Raw genomic sequence first — 16,895 nt, 5'->3', positions numbered from 1 at the left:
CAATTAAGGAGCGGTCCTTAATCAATTTCCTAAACAAGCTTTAAAACAAGGCAGGATTAGCAAAAAGCAAACGACTACAAGAATCCATCCATTCTCTTTTTACGGCAAATTATTTAATTAACTCTGGACATATTTACCCCTAATCTAGCTTAGCTGTACTGAATACATACGCCTGACGTCACCACGTACGTGTATAATATTGATTTTTTTTTTTCTGTTAGAATTTAATTTCTAAGGACACATTTTATATCAAAATATTAAATTCACAAGTACTAACAGAAGAATTTTATTTTCTTGTTACATTTACATATAGCTAGTGACTCTCTAATTATGGACAAAAGTAAAGCATCACATGTTCAAAGCAACTAAGGAACAAAAAGTTATACTTGACCACATTCTCCGAATAGAGCACCGATCACTTGGTTGCTTTTTATTGCAAAAATTATTGTCACGAGAAAAACTAGCGAAGGAAAGGTCACCAGGATGACCAAAATCATATTACAAAGTTTGAAATTAGGTTACCACATTATATATATGGTACGTACTACGTAATGTAAAACTGAACATGTTCAATCATATATGTTATATCATTTTTATGTATAGTTTTCTTGTTACTTGAAAGTATGTAATGTATATATATGTAACTATATATGTCTGCATGTGTATGCATGTATGTATGTATCACGTATGTATACTTTTTTTTTTTTAACTGAGAGAGTGTATGCATGTATGTATATATCACGTATGTATAATTTNNNNTTTTTTTTTTTTTTTTTTTTGTTAACTGAGAGAGTAAATCTCCAGACCTATGGAGGGGTCCGAGACTAATCTCTCTAGAGAGAGGGTATGCAAATGGGCCGTAACCAATAGGGCCATACACATGTGACCAAAGGATAAAGCTGAGTAATTCTGCATTTGGGGAGAATCGATCCTTAACCTAGACTAACAAGACGACTCTTCCACCAATGCTAGAACTACTAGCCCACCACCTCATGGTTCACGTATGTATAATTCAATGTATGTAAATGTAACTATATCATATATGTTGACCAAAAAAAAGAAGTTACGATGTTGACATTTTTAAAACTTGAATATATGCATCAATACTTTCATGTATATCCTTAATGGAATTCGAAAGATAAAACACCTGTTTGGACATGCATAACTCCGAGATTAATGAAAACCACATCTCTTTTTATTACACTGAGTGAAGTAACCAGCATCGAATCTTGTTGTCGGGGTATATCTATTTGATTAAACAAATTGTTAGGACCAAACTAATAGTACACCACTAGATTTATTAGCTGTAAGAGAAGTACGAATTCATTATTTTTGATGTTAAGTGACAAAAAATATTGTTAATGAAANTTTTTTTTTTTTTTTTTTTTTTTTTTTTTTTTTTTTTTTTTTTTTTTTTTTTGAGGTCAGACTCAGAATCTTAAAATGTCTGTTTGATGACAAGAATAAAAGCGAATATTTCAAAAATAGAAACGATATAAAACCAGTAACTTTTAGTATAAGTTATCCACAATTTTAAAATAATCCTTATTGTTTTATATAAAAAAAAAGAGTATGGTAAACACTATAATTTTTGCTAATGAATGTTTGTAAATCAGATTTATCTTTTATTCTCGTAAATAAAAAGGTGGTGATAATTTACCTAAAAGAATAACAAGGAAAATGGATGACTGTTCTAAAATATATGCTGGTGAGAGACTTCTTTTTCTATTATACACAGTCTTGCTCTTGAATCTGAAATCCAACATTTGGGCTCCACATTTCACAATACACCATCACTACTTTATTTAATTTCATAACAATCTCACAATTCGAAAGCTGGCAAGCTGACGGTACACAATACTGACCAATATATTTTGCTGATCGTTCTAGTTTTAGATAGCCACAACTAGTATTTATCTTTTGCATAAATATCAACTTTTTATCTGCACTTAGTCAGATCGAATGACGATAATTTAGTTTTAATGACGAAAAATAGCTAATACGATCCATCCATTGCCACCTCTCAGAATAATCCGCTTTAGTTATCCATTTGTAAGTTTCTAGAGAAAATTTGTTTGTTAAAAACACTATGCGTCTGTGCATCAGGTTTGAAAAAGAATATTTTCTTTTCGTTTTGGAGAATAATCAAGATATCTATGGGTAAAAGAATTTTCTTTTGAAAACGTTTTTTTTTTAATTTCATTACATATTTTTCTGTGGGTAAAAAAACGATAAATGCTATAATAATAATTGGTACAAAGTAAAATTATTAACATTACAAATTATCGTTTTCAATAACATTTTTATAATTAATAATTGTCAAAAATAGTATATCTCATATTGCAACGACACAAAATGTATCACTTTCATTATAATTAATTATAAAACAATTTAAAAATAAACTATTTTTCGTTTTGTTATGATGCTATTTCATATTTTATCGTTTTAATTCTTTTATATGTCGCTTATCATTTTTAATATTAATAAAAACTTGTATTATTTTGTGTTATTAATCATATCGAATAAGTTCAAAACTCAATTATGAGAGAAAAAAAAACTAATTAAAATTTGGTAAAGGATAATTGTATTATATTTTCAAAAAAAAAAAAAAAATCCAAGTGGACTCACAAATGCAAAAAAATAAATAAATTAAGCGTGATATGACATCTTTAGAAAAAAAAATTAAAAAGCTAATTTGAATTTTCCCACACCGAACCCCGCCATCCATTTCCACATCATTCCTTTGTTGCCTTGTGTGGCAATCAAGCGGGTCCCTTCTTTACAGCTTGCCACGTGTCGACCTGACGCTTACTCAGAAGGAAAAAACACGATACTATTCGGAAGCATGCACCTTGTTGACAAAAAATAAAATAATATGTTTATTAAAATCTCACAACCTTCATGTAAAAAAGCTAGTGCACATAATTTTTTTCGTATATGATTTTGTTAAAAAGGCTTTTTATTTTTGTGGTGTTATTTTGCTGAAAAAAACAATCGATATCGTTGTGAATCGCAATTTCCACGTCATGGTCGCTCGTGTCGAGCCACACTTCGAGGCTATATGAACACACAGACGAATAATGCATTGCCTGTGGTTCAGAATCAGAGATTAAGAGAGTCATTATCGACTAGGAAATCTCTAATTTACCCTCATTCGCTTTTGGTTAGTATGGTAATTAAACAGATTCGACATGATTATTCATACTTTGTACATGTGTCGAAATATCACTGCTCTTTATCTTCTTTTAGTAGAAACCAAACCACACTAAAACTCGGCTGAATTATGGGGCATTCTGTTTTATTATTAATTGCAAACATATTATGCTAATTTAAATATCCGGAAAAAAAATTACATATTTGTACAATTGATATGAGATGAACAGTGCATCCTTTGAAGGTCAAACTAACTTTATAAAATCAGATCATGTTTCTATGTATTGAATTCTACAGAAGACTGATGAGAAAAAGAAACTTTTATTTATTAGCTAAGTACATATAGATAACATTAATTAGTGAAATGGACCAAAAAGCAAACTACATGTACTCTCTCATGATTCACGAAGATGTGATAACATCATAACTTATATTTTAATTTTTTTTAAATCAAAGATAGGAATCTCTACCTATATTACCTCTATAATTTTCTGGTGAGTTATCCATTAATTGTTTTTTACAATTTGTTTCAAACATTTTGTTAAGAAAATAAATAATTACAAATATAGAAACGGTTCTTTTAAAATGGATCAGAGAAAAACATTTTTAATTCTTCTTTCTGTTGGTAGTTTACATAGCACACCTATAATAGGTTAAAATGTAATAAAGTATTGATTTAGATAGCTACGGACGGTAATTAATACGTTTTGATCGTCCACAAATATAAATAGAAATACCATTTGATGTGTAACTAAAAATCTCATTGACATTTATGGTTTTTTTATACTCGTTATGTAGATATTTTTCAAAAATTCTTAAAATAAGCATATTTTGTAAAAATACTTTAGAAGCCTAAAAACAAAACAAAATATCGAAATAAATACGAGTGGATACGATGGTGTACGTACAAAATATTCCAGACGATAAAAACCAATTTGATTTGTCGTTTTTATGCATTTCATTTTACTAACGCCGACTCTCTCAAGTCTCAACCAATTCTCATTATCTTTCCAAGAAGAAGAAGAAAAAAAGAATCTCTCCGATCATCATCCAATCAAATGGAGAGTACAGATTCCTCCGGTGGTCCTCCTCCGCCGCAGCCAAACCTTCCTCCTGGATTCCGGTTTCACCCAACCGACGAAGAACTCGTGATCCACTACCTCAAACGCAAAGCTGATTCTGTTCCTTTACCCGTCGCCATCATCGCCGACGTTGATCTTTACAAATTCGATCCATGGGAACTTCCCGGTAAATCTAAGATCAAGAAAGCCATCAGATCCATTAGCTTGAGATATATAAATCTTTTATGATCCTTTTTTTTTTGTTTTTCTTGTGTGTATGTATGAACAGCAAAAGCTTCGTTTGGAGAACAAGAATGGTATTTCTTCAGTCCAAGAGATCGGAAATATCCAAACGGAGCTAGACCTAACCGAGCTGCCACCTCCGGTTATTGGAAAGCCACCGGTACAGATAAACCGGTGATTTCAACCGGCGGCGGCGGTGGGAATAAAAAAGTGGGAGTTAAAAAAGCTCTAGTGTTTTACAGTGGTAAACCACCAAAAGGAGTTAAATCAGATTGGATCATGCATGAGTATCGATTAACTGATAATAAACCTAATCATATCTGTGACTTCGGCAACAAGAAAAACTCTCTCCGGGTAAAATATTTAATATTCTTTAAATCAAAATCTTGAGTTTTTTAATTTTATTTATAAAGAAATGTTTTGATTGGTTGATTTTGATCCTTGTTTTTTTAATAAACTATAAAGCTTGATGATTGGGTGTTGTGTCGCATCTACAAGAAAAACAACAGTACAACAACACATCGACATCATCATCATCACNGATTGGGTGTTGTGTCGCATCTACAAGAAAAACAACAGTACAACAACACCTCGACATCATCATCATCACCATCATCAATATCATCTAGACAATGATAATCATCGTCATGACATGATGATTGATGATGATCGATTCCGTCATGTTCCTCCGAGTCTTCACTTCCCGGCGATTTTTTCTGATAACAATGATCCGACGGCTATATATGACGGCGGTGGCGGTGGAAACTACTCGATGAATCATAATTTCGCATCTGGATCGAAGCAGGAGCAGTTCTTTCCACCGGTGATGATGATGACGACGAGTATAAATCAAGATTCAGGTATTGGATCGTCGTTATCACCTAGTAAGAGGTTTAACGGTGGAGATTGTTCGAATATCGTATCTTCAATGGCGGCGACGCCATTAATGCAGAATCAAGGTGGGATTTACCAATTGCCTGGTTTGAATTGGTACTCTTGAACCAAAAAAAAAATTAAAAAATTCGATTTTTATATTATGAAAATTTGTGTATACGGTTTGAGTAATTTAGGGGGCATTGGGGGTATTTAATTCCGGTTGATTTTATTACTGTATAGATGTTAGAATAAAAATTAAAATAGATTGGAGAGGTGAGGCAACATATAGAAAATTACAATGATAGGTTAAATATACTTTTCTCTTTTCTTTATTTCTTTATAATGTTATTATTCACTTAATGTATAGGTGTTTGTAGATTGTATAAACTGAGGCATATATAAAAACATATTTAACAGTTGTAGAAACTTATTTGTATTTTCTTCAGCTATATATAACTTTTAGTAGTATATATGCTTTAACATTCGCATGCATGTTGCTGCAAATTTATTTTCTCAAATAAGACATGATAGAATTTTTTTTTTTGAGAAATGGTTTTCTATTAAATTGCAGAAATGATAGAAGAACCTAATGTTTAAGAAACAGACGATAATGAAACTGGCTGGTCAGATCTTTTATTTGACGTTGTCGAAAAAAGTGACTTAATCTGCAACGTATATACTTCGTCTCACATGAATAGATATTTGAACTCTCTCGATATAAAATACACAATGCGTAAATTATCCATTCCCGGATTTGTTACAAAAATGCAAGTATTGTGTTGATTGCGATGCCGATAGCTACTACATGAACACCATTGACATTGGAATATAGGAGTACTTGCTAATGAACGTTTTCTTCTTTTAAATAACATATATTGTGACTCTTAACCATCGAATATAATTCACATTTAATATTAAATCTACTACATGATTGGCTTAGTGGCTACCAAATGAAATATGGAACAAAAAATTGGATTGGTCTTACCCACAATTCTGGATTGTTTATAAGTTCTTACGAATATAATAAAAAATTTGTGTTTCTAAAATGATATATACAAAGTACAAACTAATCTCTGATTGAATATTTTGTTAGGATTTGTTAATATATCTGTTTACGTCCCTGAATATTCTGTTAGTCTCTTTAACTTTATATAATCATGAAGTTCATTAACTTTCATAATCGACTTAAAACTGATTTAATAGCCGGGAATATACATATGGTAAAAAATTTACATGTGCATTAGAAAGAGGAGAAGGTAGGTTTCCTATGCTGAGTAAATTTTTTGAATATTCTTTGTCTTATCGATAAATACAAAAGAAATCGGAATACAATATTTTTACTATATATAGGAAGAAACATATCATCTCTTTATTCTTCTCACATCCCTAATTATAATTTGATTTTTAAGAAAGAGAAACCATGGCAAGTATTGAAGAAGTTCAAGCTTATAAATTGGAAAGGCAGCTGGGTGATTCGTTAGCCGAGCCTCTATGCACATCATGTTTGTAAGCTCATAACACATTTTAATTAAGATTAATTATTTTTCAAAAAAATTAAATGTTCTTTCTAACAAATTAAGTACAGTAGTATGTGTTCTTTTTCTTCTTTCATAAATTTTGTTTTAAAATTGGTTTTTATCATCCCATTGTGATTCATGGATTTATCACTTAATCATACAAGTGATAAATCGTAGTGTGCCTAATGTTATTATCTTATTATATTATCGAATAGTGTCTAAAATTACACTAGTCTTAATTTGGAACCAGAGAAATTTATTAATTTATGGATATTATTAATTTGTCGAGTATTAATTTATAGAAGTTTTACTGTATAAATTTGATTCTGAGTAATTTTTTTGAATATTCTTTGTCTTATCGATAAATACAAAAGAAATTGGAGTACGATATTTTTACTATATATGTAAGAAGAAACAATTCATTTCTTTATTCTTCTCACAATGGAAAAGAATGAAAGTCATAATCCCAAACTTATCATAGACTATTGAAAACTTTTAGAGAACTAATATTCATAGACTATTGAAAACTTACCATCAAAAACTTTTCTAATGATAAAATGAGACTAATATTTATTTTGGACAAAATTGTTTTTGTAAAACATAAATGTATACACCAAACACCAAGCGAAAATGGTAGGAATTGAATATTCATTTGGGCTTGATGTTTACATTTACTTTTGACAATTCAATTTTGTTTATAACATAGTAAAAATTATGAATACATTTATAAAAACTCATCTATATATATATATATATAAAGTTAACTTCATTCATAGCATATTTATTACTTATAATTAATAATAGTAATAATTTTTTTTGACATAAAAAAATACTATTTTTAATATTCACCTAATCAATTTTTTTTATCCTTCCTCCACATCAGCATCCACCTAATCAATTTTTTTGACATAAAAAATACTATTTTTAATATTCATTCATAGCATATTTATTACTTATAATTAATAATAGTAAAAAATAAATAAAAAAATTAATTAACTAAAATTAATTAAATTTTAAAATAGTATAAAAATAATATAAATTTTTAGTAAATAATAAAAATAATAACTATCTAAAATAAGTAAAATAAATGAAAATTTTAAAATAGTAAAAATAATACTATAAATTTGTTTTAGTAATAATTTTATTATTAAAAGTATAACCAAAAAATGATTATATTCCAAAATTTTGAATGAGTTAATGAGTTTTAGAATGTAAGTAAGATTTTAATGCATGGTGGAGTAAAAAAACAAGATATGTAATTGTATTTATAAAAATCTAAACATGAAAATAAAATTGAAGTGAAACATTAGTTTCTAAGAAACATATACCATAAAGATTTATTATTAAATTTTACTTATAAGAAAGAAATTATTAATTACTTAATTTAACTTAACTTAAAAGTTTTGATATAAAACAAAGACATTGTAATGGGCACATTTTTTTTTTGGAAAACTATGAAAAAGAATTTTGAAAAAATAATCTGTCTAAAAAAACAAAATCAATGGTTAGGAAATATAGATATAATGATATGTAGGCCGTTACAAAAAGTGGCATGTGATTTGTGTAAGGTATATAATCAACTGGAGCTACAATTTTATAACATGATATAAAACATATATAACAAATATAACCTATATATATATATATATATATAGTTAATTTTGCTCACTTCTCCTTCCCCCACATCAACATCTACCTAATCAATTTTTTTTTGCATAAAAAAATACTATTTTTAATATTCATTCATGCATATTTATTACTTATAATTAATAATAGTAACAAATAAATAAAAAAACGAATTAACTAAAATTAATTAAATTTTAAAATAGTATAAAAATAATATATTTTTTTAGTAAATTATAAAAATAATAACTATCTAAAAATGAATTAAGTAAAATAAATGAAAATTTTAAAATAGTAAAAATAATACTATAAATTTGTTTTAGTAATAATGTTATTATTAAAATTATAACCAAAAAATAATTATACTCCAAAATTTAGAATGAGTTAATGAGTTTTAGAATGTAAGTAAGATTTTAATGCATGGTGGAGTAAAAAAACAAGTTATGTAATTGTATCTATAAAAATCTAAACATGAAAATAAAATTTAAGTGAAACATTAGTTTCTAAGAAACATATACCATAAAGATTTATTATTAAATTTTACTTACAAGAAAGAAAAGATTAATTACTTAACTTAACTTAACTTAAAAGTTTTGATCTAAAACAAAGACATTGTAAGGGGCACACTTTTTTTGGGAAAACTATAAAAAAGAATTTTGAAAAAAAATAATCTATCAAAAAAACAAAATCAATGGTTAGGAAATATAGAAAAAAATGATATGTAAGCTGTTACAAAAAGTGGCATGTGATTTGTGTAAGCTATATTATCAACTGGAGCTACAATTTTATAAAATGATATAAAACATATATAATATATATATATATTATATATATATATATTATCAAATGTTTTTAACCCAAAACATTGGCAAAAACAACATATTTAAAGTATACTATGATTTTTTTGAGAAGACGAAGCTGGGGTTGCATCACCAAATTAACATCTGCAAATAACATATGAGATTTTAGAAAAATATGTAACTTGGATTAGTGAATAGATATTCACTGTTATGGCAGATGATGCATTTAGACAACCTCATTGTAGTGACATAGCACTAAAACTGTTCATGAAACTTTGTATATTCGCATTTAATGTAGAATATCAATATGTTTAAATGGTCTCTATAATTAGGTTAACGATCGACATTGATGTTATAATTTTTAAAATTATGAATATGGAATGAACTCTTTTAAAGATAAAAAGTCAGAACATTGTTGACAATATTATTGCGACAGTAGACAATATATATTATATATAGATTAGTAAAATAAGTACGGCATTTATATAGATTTATCTTTTAATCTTCAAATTATATTCATATTCAATGATTCTTATTGATAATTTTTTTAACTAAAATCCCACGTAAAATCGCAAATAGATATAACAAAGAATTATTATCTTTAAAATATATATGTTGTATATCACTGAGTAAAGTAAATTTATTATTTATATAGATTTATACTCAAAAATTGAAATGATTATATTTGAGCTCAACAATTTCTATTTATAAGAAATATTTTAAATTAAAATCTCGCTCGTGCGCGGGTACAAATTCTAGTACTTATATAAATGCAAAAGAAAAAGCAAATGAAAACAAGCAAATGCTTATATGTACTAACACATTTTAATTAGGATTAATTATTTTTCAAAAATTAAATGTTCTTTCTAACAAATGAAATTACAGTAGTATGTGTTCTCTTTCTTCTTTCATAAATTTTGTTTTAAAATTGGTTTTTATCATGCAGTTGTGATTCATGGATTTATCACTTAATCATGCAAGTGCTCATCATCGGCACTAATAAGTTATAAACCCGTTATACTTGCATCTCCGAAAAAAATTAGATGACGACTCCCATTACTTCGTAGTTGTAACTGTATTCCAAATTGCATCCAAGAACTGGTTTTTGGCAGCAGGAAGTTTCAGTCATGTGTCCGGCGTTGCTGCAATATTTCTACTCCTACATAAAATTTCTCCAGTCATAGCTATGAGTGTGTGCATACCAACTCTTTTGTGGGTGGGAGTTACCTCCATCTACCACTTAGGCTCACTCTTTATTAATGCTTTAGTAAGCGATATGGAGGCTCAAGCTCAACTCGCTGAACGAGGTCTCCCTTGAATTATATTTGAGTTTTTTTGTTTTCTTTCTTTTTATGTCAATGGATTTTTAGTTAATTTTCATCTTTAGTAAAACTAAGATTTTTGTTCCTCAAATAAACTGATTATGTATTGTTTGCTTATGTCTAAAACTTTATTTCTTTCATATTTAATTATTAGAGCACTGTGATCTGCATGCTTATTAAGTTGTAATCATATTTAATTATAAAATTGTCTCTCTTGTGTATGCAATATTGTGGTTATATTTGCTTATACATCAAGAGATACATCCATTTGAGTATCTTCATCTCCTCTGTATCAATCTCAAATCTCCAGCCACTATTGGCTAAACTTATGTATATACATACATACAATGTGATGGGGATCATAAGACCCAATTTTGGGTTTCTGCTTTCTCAATCCTGTTATAAACCAAAGCCATGAATTTGTGTTAGGTCGATGTTCTTGTGAATCAAATGCGAAAGGTGATAACTCTTTTTCTTCCGGGATGTAGTAAAGTACCTTGGAGGGATCAATGGATGTGGTAGAACTTGAAGAGGTCTCAATGACAGACTCAGATATTCTTGTTTCTGATTTCTCGTTCGAGTAACTGAAACCAAGAAAATGATAATAAGAGGCCAAAGAGAAGAAAACGAAACAAAGGTAGTTAAAGAAGTTTGATACTCACGTCGAAAGTATAGTGACCCAAATAAGCTCCACGCAATCTACCCATAAAAGTCTTTGTTCTACAGGAACCAAACCGTACGTGATCAAATGAGCAAATGGCCATAGCTTCCACCCAGCCTGCATTCAAAATCAAAGTAATGTTTAATCTTGAACCTTAAAGATAACAGAGGAAAGAGATGAAAGGGAAATCTTTCTTACTGTTAACATAGGCAAGAACGTAGCTTTTAGTTCTTTAACGATACTGAGAGGAGATTCAAAACGTAGAAAGCCAAGAACCGTGAAGTAAATACTATTCCATATAGCCGACCATACAGTTTGATCAAAGGCGACTTTGACAGGAACCACCCACCAATCTTGAAATGGGAATAGCTCCTCACAGAACTGGTAATAAAAATGAGATAACGAGCCATGGAGTGTGAAACCCACTAGTCCTGATCTCAATGTTCTTGCTCTATCGATTTCAAAAAGCGGTTTGCCTTCGTAGCACTAAAGAGAAAGATCAATAATGTCATCATCAAACGATTTCAAATTTAAAGCAACAAGGTAAAGAGAGGGAAGAAAACAGAACAAAAACCTGAGCTATCCAATCTCCAACAGAATAGACAACTCCACTTATGACCATTTTGGCTAGAACAGGGTTTTGCTTTAACGCTTCTTCGTAAGCAATCCAGTTATGTTGAGGAGCATATCTCAGTATCTCAAACAGTGTCCAACCCTGAGAAAAACAAAACCATAAAAAGACAAAGCTCAACAACTCCAACACAAATCAAAACACACTAAATTCAAGAAACACAAGAAACATCAGAACCAATACTTACATGCCAATAATCATGATCGATGGTGAGCAACTTGGTAATGGCGTAAGAACCAGCAGCTAGAACGATCGTAGCGTTGATGGTTCGATCGATCATCTTCTCCATCTCTTCGTTCTCTCTTCTCTTCTCATCTCCCAAATCAGCTCCTGAAGAAGAAGGAAAGCCTTCTAACGAAAGCTGACCGTCGCTCGTCGTCGCAGCAGGACCAAACCCTACAACCACCGCTTCGTTACCATCTCTCTCCGTCTCGGCGGCGCTCATAAACACCACCGAACCTTCCTCGTGGTCCGTATGATCTCTGCTCTGAACCGGAATAACGTCGATTTCGTCTCGGATCAACGCGCACGAAACGCAGCTTCTCTGTTTGTTTTTTCTCAGGAGAATTTGAGAGCGGTGAGGTTTCATTAACGATGGTTTGGAGAGAGGGAGAAAGCTACGAGGAGAGATTGAAGTGTGGAGGGAAGCAGCAGCAGCCATGGTGGCGGAGACGGAGAAGAGCAGAGTCGACTCGGTGATAAACTCAGAGAGTCAAACTCGCTTCGGTTTCTCCGAGTTATCTTTATTTGTGTGTGTATTGAGTCGTGAAGATTCCCCCACGTAGCTGTGTTCTGCTACGGTTATGTCATAAACGTCTTTATAACATCTAACGGTTGCGATTTCTTTATTGACTTATTTGATATGTTTGACTTACGATGAACGGCTAGGATTAGATTCTCTGGATAGTTTAGTTGTGAGTTGTGACTTGTGACTTGTGTGAGTAGTTTTTCTTTTTTTTTGGTTTTATAGGAATAGAAGATTCTTATTTAGGATGACGAAGAGAGTACTGTGTGTCCACAAGTACAAAATATAAAAGATTCTTCACATAAAAGAAAAAATCATGTTTTTTGTTTTGTTTGTGGAAAAAAATGCTGGAAAAGATGATAACCATGAAATATTTAATATCATGTGTAGTATCATCCTAAAATCAATGGAATATGATCCAATTTTTTACATTCCACATATTTTAGTTTGAATGATAGCCATGTACATATAGAATTATTGCCAAAGGAGCCAAGGAAAAAGAGAACTAGAAAAGATTTAACTGATTTTATGTTAAGTATACTAACGTTATTCGATATTATTATTGCTTTGCAATAGCCATTTTCGATATTTTAGTTCCATTTTATAAAATTTTAATTTTTAACCAGATTACAAAATTTTAAGTGGTAGCTTCCACGGTGTTGAAATAAGTCTTTCTAAAATTATTGAACAAAATAAATAAATAATGATGAGATTTCAAGAAACAAATATTTATGTAATATCTATATATATAAACATTATGTGTTGATAATCAATACCCGACCTTAGCTCAGTTGGTAGAGCGGAAGACTGTAGTCTGTGACAGCAAATCTTTAGGTCGCTGGTTCGATTCCGGCAGGTCGGATCTGTTTCTTTTTGAAATATTATTGTACAAAAAAAATGAAAAGGAAAATTGACATGGCTTTTTTACTACGGAACTCTGGGTTTTGCAACGTAACCTCACGCTTGACCCATTTAGGCCCAGCCCAATGTTATGGTTAATGACTTAATTCTAGTATGTTTTTTTTTTGACAATACAAAAAGAGTAAACTAGTCACTACTAGTGTTTATTTTCACAACGATCTAACTATTTAATTTAACCATGGCAAATTAAAAAATGGCCAAATAATTTTCAGTTTATCTTTTTGACCTGTGCGGAAATTAAGATTGAGGTGACTAACAAATGAAAACAAATGAAGGGGGATATTCTGTAGCTCTGAGCCTCTGAAGAATGTTAAAATCAAGTGGTTGTAATTAATGCTAGTATAGTCGTCGTTATTAATTGTTTGTTTAGGTTCGATTTCTTTATATTTGATGAATGATGATTTTTCTTGGAAGCAAACCATATTCATATAAAACAATATCGTCATTACTAGTTTTATGGTTTTTTTCTATTTGTCCGCATATGATATAGTCTTTGCCATAGGTATGAAGGAAAGGCAGAATTCAATGATGAGCAAAGATTGAAATTCAACGTTTTCTAAAATTTAACTATTGCCACAAAAAAAAAAACTGAATAACATAAATATTCTCAACTATAATGATGCAGACATTTAGGTCTGGACATTCGGTTAACCATTCGGTTTCGGTTCGGTTGTATTCGGTTTCGGTTATTTTGGATATAGTAATATAATAACCATTTGGATATTTTTAAAATTTCGGTTCGGTTCAGTTCGGTTTCTTTCGGTTCGGTTTCGGTTTGGTTATTTAAATAAATAACCATAACTAACATAAATTATATTAACATTAACCAAATAAACCAAATATAACCAAAACTAACCGAATATAACCAAAATTAACCAAATATACAATAACAAAAATACAAAAAAGGGAAAAATATGGATTCAATTTTACAAAATAGTATTTAACTTTGTAAATTCAAAATAATAACATTTACATATATTGATTATTTAAAATATTTAATTGTTTTGAATCTAGAAATAATTTATATTTTAAGTTTATTTTATAGTTTTGCATAATATTAAGTATATAATATTTGATATCTTCTAGGTTTTCGGATATTTCGGTTAACCATTTAATTGTCGGTTCGGTTCGGTTCGGTTTCGGTTAGTTTGGATATAGATTTTTACTAACCATTCGGGTATTTGAAGAATTTCGGTTCGGTTCGGTTTGGTTTTTTTCGGTTCGGTTTCGGTCGGTTATTTGGTTATCGGTTATTTTGCCCAGCCCTACAGACATTTGTACAAGAAATCAAAATCAAACCACACATCATCTCCATAATTACTACTTGAAATTGAAACACATTTGTTTCTTTCTTGGTTTTTTTGGAGTATGTATTCTTAATTCAGATTGGCCTACCATTTTTAATAATCTACATAACTACATTGAATGATCTTATACTATTCAACAATATAGAGTTTGCCATACCTGCCGGCTGCCGTTTATCACCGAAACTACATTGAACTATAAATTAATAAATGCAAATATTGTTGGTGAAATGAGAGAAAGAAACATATAAACAATTAAATTAAGCATGATCAATAAGAAAAGATTGAAATTTGAGGAGGAGAGGTTTTCTCATGACCAATTTTTTTCCTATAAGGGCAAAATGACAATGACAAAACTCAACATCCAACTGTTTTGTCCATGTGTCAAGCTACTCACGCTTCCTTCATGACACAAAGCCTTTGCCACTAAGGAAAATATCTTTAATGACATTAATACTGGAGCTAGCACTTTGTACCTACGTACCTTTTTTCCTATAATAATAGTACTATGTATTTTCATTGTTAAATTTTCTAACTTGTCAATTTTTATAACAAATTATTATTATTTTTTCCTAATGTAAAGCATAAGTGTATCAATTGTTTTCTACTTTACATACAGTAAATTTTTTTCCATCCAAATAAATTTATTTATATCTTTTAAGTTAAATATAGTTTCATATTTTACTGAACGACAGGTTAATTAACGTGGGTTATATACAGTACGTGTGTGTGTCCAACACTTCAATCTCTCAAAATAATGAAATAGTACTATTCACTTTCATTTACTTTGTAAACTCCCCCATACACACGAGTGAATGATATAAACTTTTAACTAATTCCTTGTCCTTTTTTATAATTATTATTTATAGCCACAAAATTCCAGAAATCTGCAAACCCACATTTATATAAGAAAAAAAAGAGTCACAGAGAACATTCTTCTCTGATACTAATGCCTGGCCTGGCCGAGTCTTAAAAGAGTTTTTGTTCTTGCTTTTTGGTTCTTGATTGGACTAAATCTGAGTTAATAAGGAGAAACAAGAAGAAATAATCAAGATCATAATGGTTTGTTTCTGTTTCTTGGTTGATCAGACAAGGAAAGTGAAACGGAGCAAACCGGTGGCTGGAACATGCTCACGGTGTGGCCATTGTGCGAGCATCGCCGACATGAAGACTTCCACCAGATTCTGTTTCATTCCTATTTATTGGAAATCTTGGAGAGCTGTCGTTTGCAGTTTCTGCGGCTCTGTTCTTAAGTCTTATCGTTAAATAAGATTTTCCAAAATTTTATCAACTCACTGTTTTTTTGTTTTTTCCTTTTCTTTAAATGATGATCCTCTCTTAAATATTAGCAACAGAAATTAGGTATATATAGTATTATTATTATATAATGATATATGCAATAGATATGTATGTGTAATGGTAATAGTGAGATCATAGGGTTTTGTTTAATTTTATATGGTTCTATCTACCTGCAAGAGGATCTTCTTGACATGTTTAATCTTTTGTAATCAAACGGAAACTATATGGTTAAGTGTTAGTGTATACATATAAATGTGGTGTTGGTGTGATTTAGTGTGTTGAAGATGTTATCTAATTTTGCCTAATTTTCTAATTTAATAGAACAAGTTGAATTTGTTATCAATTGGTTGGAGTATCCAATTATAAATTTTCTTTGCCCGAATAGTTGGTTAAACTTCTTCAAATCATCATTGATGAAAGAAAAAAAAAACACTTCTTCAAATTATCTTTGGATAAAATGTTGTTAGTAGTAGTACTGTTCAATCGCAGTGATTACAATACCCATTCGTACTGCAAACTGATTATGCCATTATGCTATCATATTAAATGTACTTTAACTTATGTTATTATGTAATAACTGAGCTCATTATAGTCTAATTGAAATTAAATTATACTTGAAACTGTATTACAAATTTTTCTGACGTCATATATAAAAATATAGTAAAACAGTACCCCAACTTTTCTCTAAATATTTCCACTTTCTTCTTGAAGTAATTTGTTTTTCCTCAACTACAATGGT

General features: G+C 30.0%; 3 protein-coding genes and 1 non-coding gene across 5 annotated transcripts; 3 read left to right on the top strand and 1 right to left on the bottom strand.

The window, feature by feature from the left end:
* Positions 4,062 to 5,749, top strand: LOC109124828 (NAC domain-containing protein 18-like). 2 transcript variants are annotated; one of them, XM_010463838.2, is made up of 4 exons: positions 4,062 to 4,401; positions 4,504 to 4,811; positions 4,923 to 4,977; positions 5,048 to 5,749. In XM_010463838.2, the coding sequence occupies exons 1-4, from the start codon at positions 4,212 to 4,214 to the stop codon at positions 5,455 to 5,457; spliced, it is 963 nt and encodes a 320-aa protein (XP_010462140.1). In that variant the 5' UTR covers positions 4,062 to 4,211; the 3' UTR covers positions 5,458 to 5,749. The 2 variants fall into 2 exon arrangements, with proteins under 2 accessions (XP_010462140.1, XP_019090834.1); XM_019235289.1 differs by having other exon boundaries at positions 4,923 to 4,997; positions 5,062 to 5,749.
* LOC104742787 lies at positions 10,762 to 12,667 on the bottom strand. The gene is made up of 6 exons (XM_010463837.1): positions 12,075 to 12,667; positions 11,831 to 11,971; positions 11,455 to 11,742; positions 11,258 to 11,373; positions 11,092 to 11,179; positions 10,762 to 10,991 (listed from the first exon to the last, which is right to left on the bottom strand). The coding sequence occupies exons 1-6, from the start codon at positions 12,546 to 12,548 to the stop codon at positions 10,986 to 10,988; spliced, it is 1,113 nt and encodes a 370-aa protein (XP_010462139.1). The 5' UTR covers positions 12,549 to 12,667; the 3' UTR covers positions 10,762 to 10,985.
* Positions 13,409 to 13,494, top strand: TRNAY-GUA. Its single transcript is given in 2 exon segments — positions 13,409 to 13,445; positions 13,459 to 13,494. It is a non-coding gene; the product is annotated as a tRNA-Tyr (tRNA).
* On the top strand, positions 15,550 to 16,425 carry LOC109128807. Its single transcript, XM_019235834.1, has one exon. It carries the CDS (start codon positions 15,917 to 15,919, stop codon positions 16,121 to 16,123), a length of 207 nt encoding a protein of 68 aa, XP_019091379.1. The 5' UTR covers positions 15,550 to 15,916; the 3' UTR covers positions 16,124 to 16,425.

The sequence above is a fragment of the Camelina sativa genome, chromosome 14, assembly GCF_000633955.1.
Source record: "Camelina sativa cultivar DH55 chromosome 14, Cs, whole genome shotgun sequence".
NCBI lineage: Eukaryota > Viridiplantae > Streptophyta > Magnoliopsida > Brassicales > Brassicaceae > Camelina > Camelina sativa.
Note: the sequence above shows the minus strand (reverse complement) of the source record. Positions and strands in the feature narration are given on the sequence as shown.

Coding starts and splice junctions, on each gene's coding strand:
- LOC109124828 (XM_019235289.1), top strand. CDS start 4,212: ATGGAGAGTACAGATTCCTCCGGTGGTCCTCCTCCGCCGCAGCCAAAC. Junction 4,402..4,503: donor CGATCCATGGGAACTTCCCG/GTAAATCTAAGA, acceptor ATGTATGAACAG/CAAAAGCTTCGTTTGGAGAA. Junction 4,812..4,922: donor ACAAGAAAAACTCTCTCCGG/GTAAAATATTTA, acceptor TAAACTATAAAG/CTTGATGATTGGGTGTTGTG.
- LOC104742787 (XM_010463837.1), bottom strand. CDS start 12,548: ATGGCTGCTGCTGCTTCCCTCCACACTTCAATCTCTCCTCGTAGCTTT. Junction 11,743..11,830: donor TTGGAGATTGGATAGCTCAG/GTTTTTGTTCTG, acceptor CTTTCTCTTTAG/TGCTACGAAGGCAAACCGCT. Junction 11,374..11,454: donor CGTTCTTGCCTATGTTAACA/GTAAGAAAGATT, acceptor TTTTGAATGCAG/GCTGGGTGGAAGCTATGGCC.
- LOC109128807 (XM_019235834.1), top strand. CDS start 15,917: ATGGTTTGTTTCTGTTTCTTGGTTGATCAGACAAGGAAAGTGAAACGG.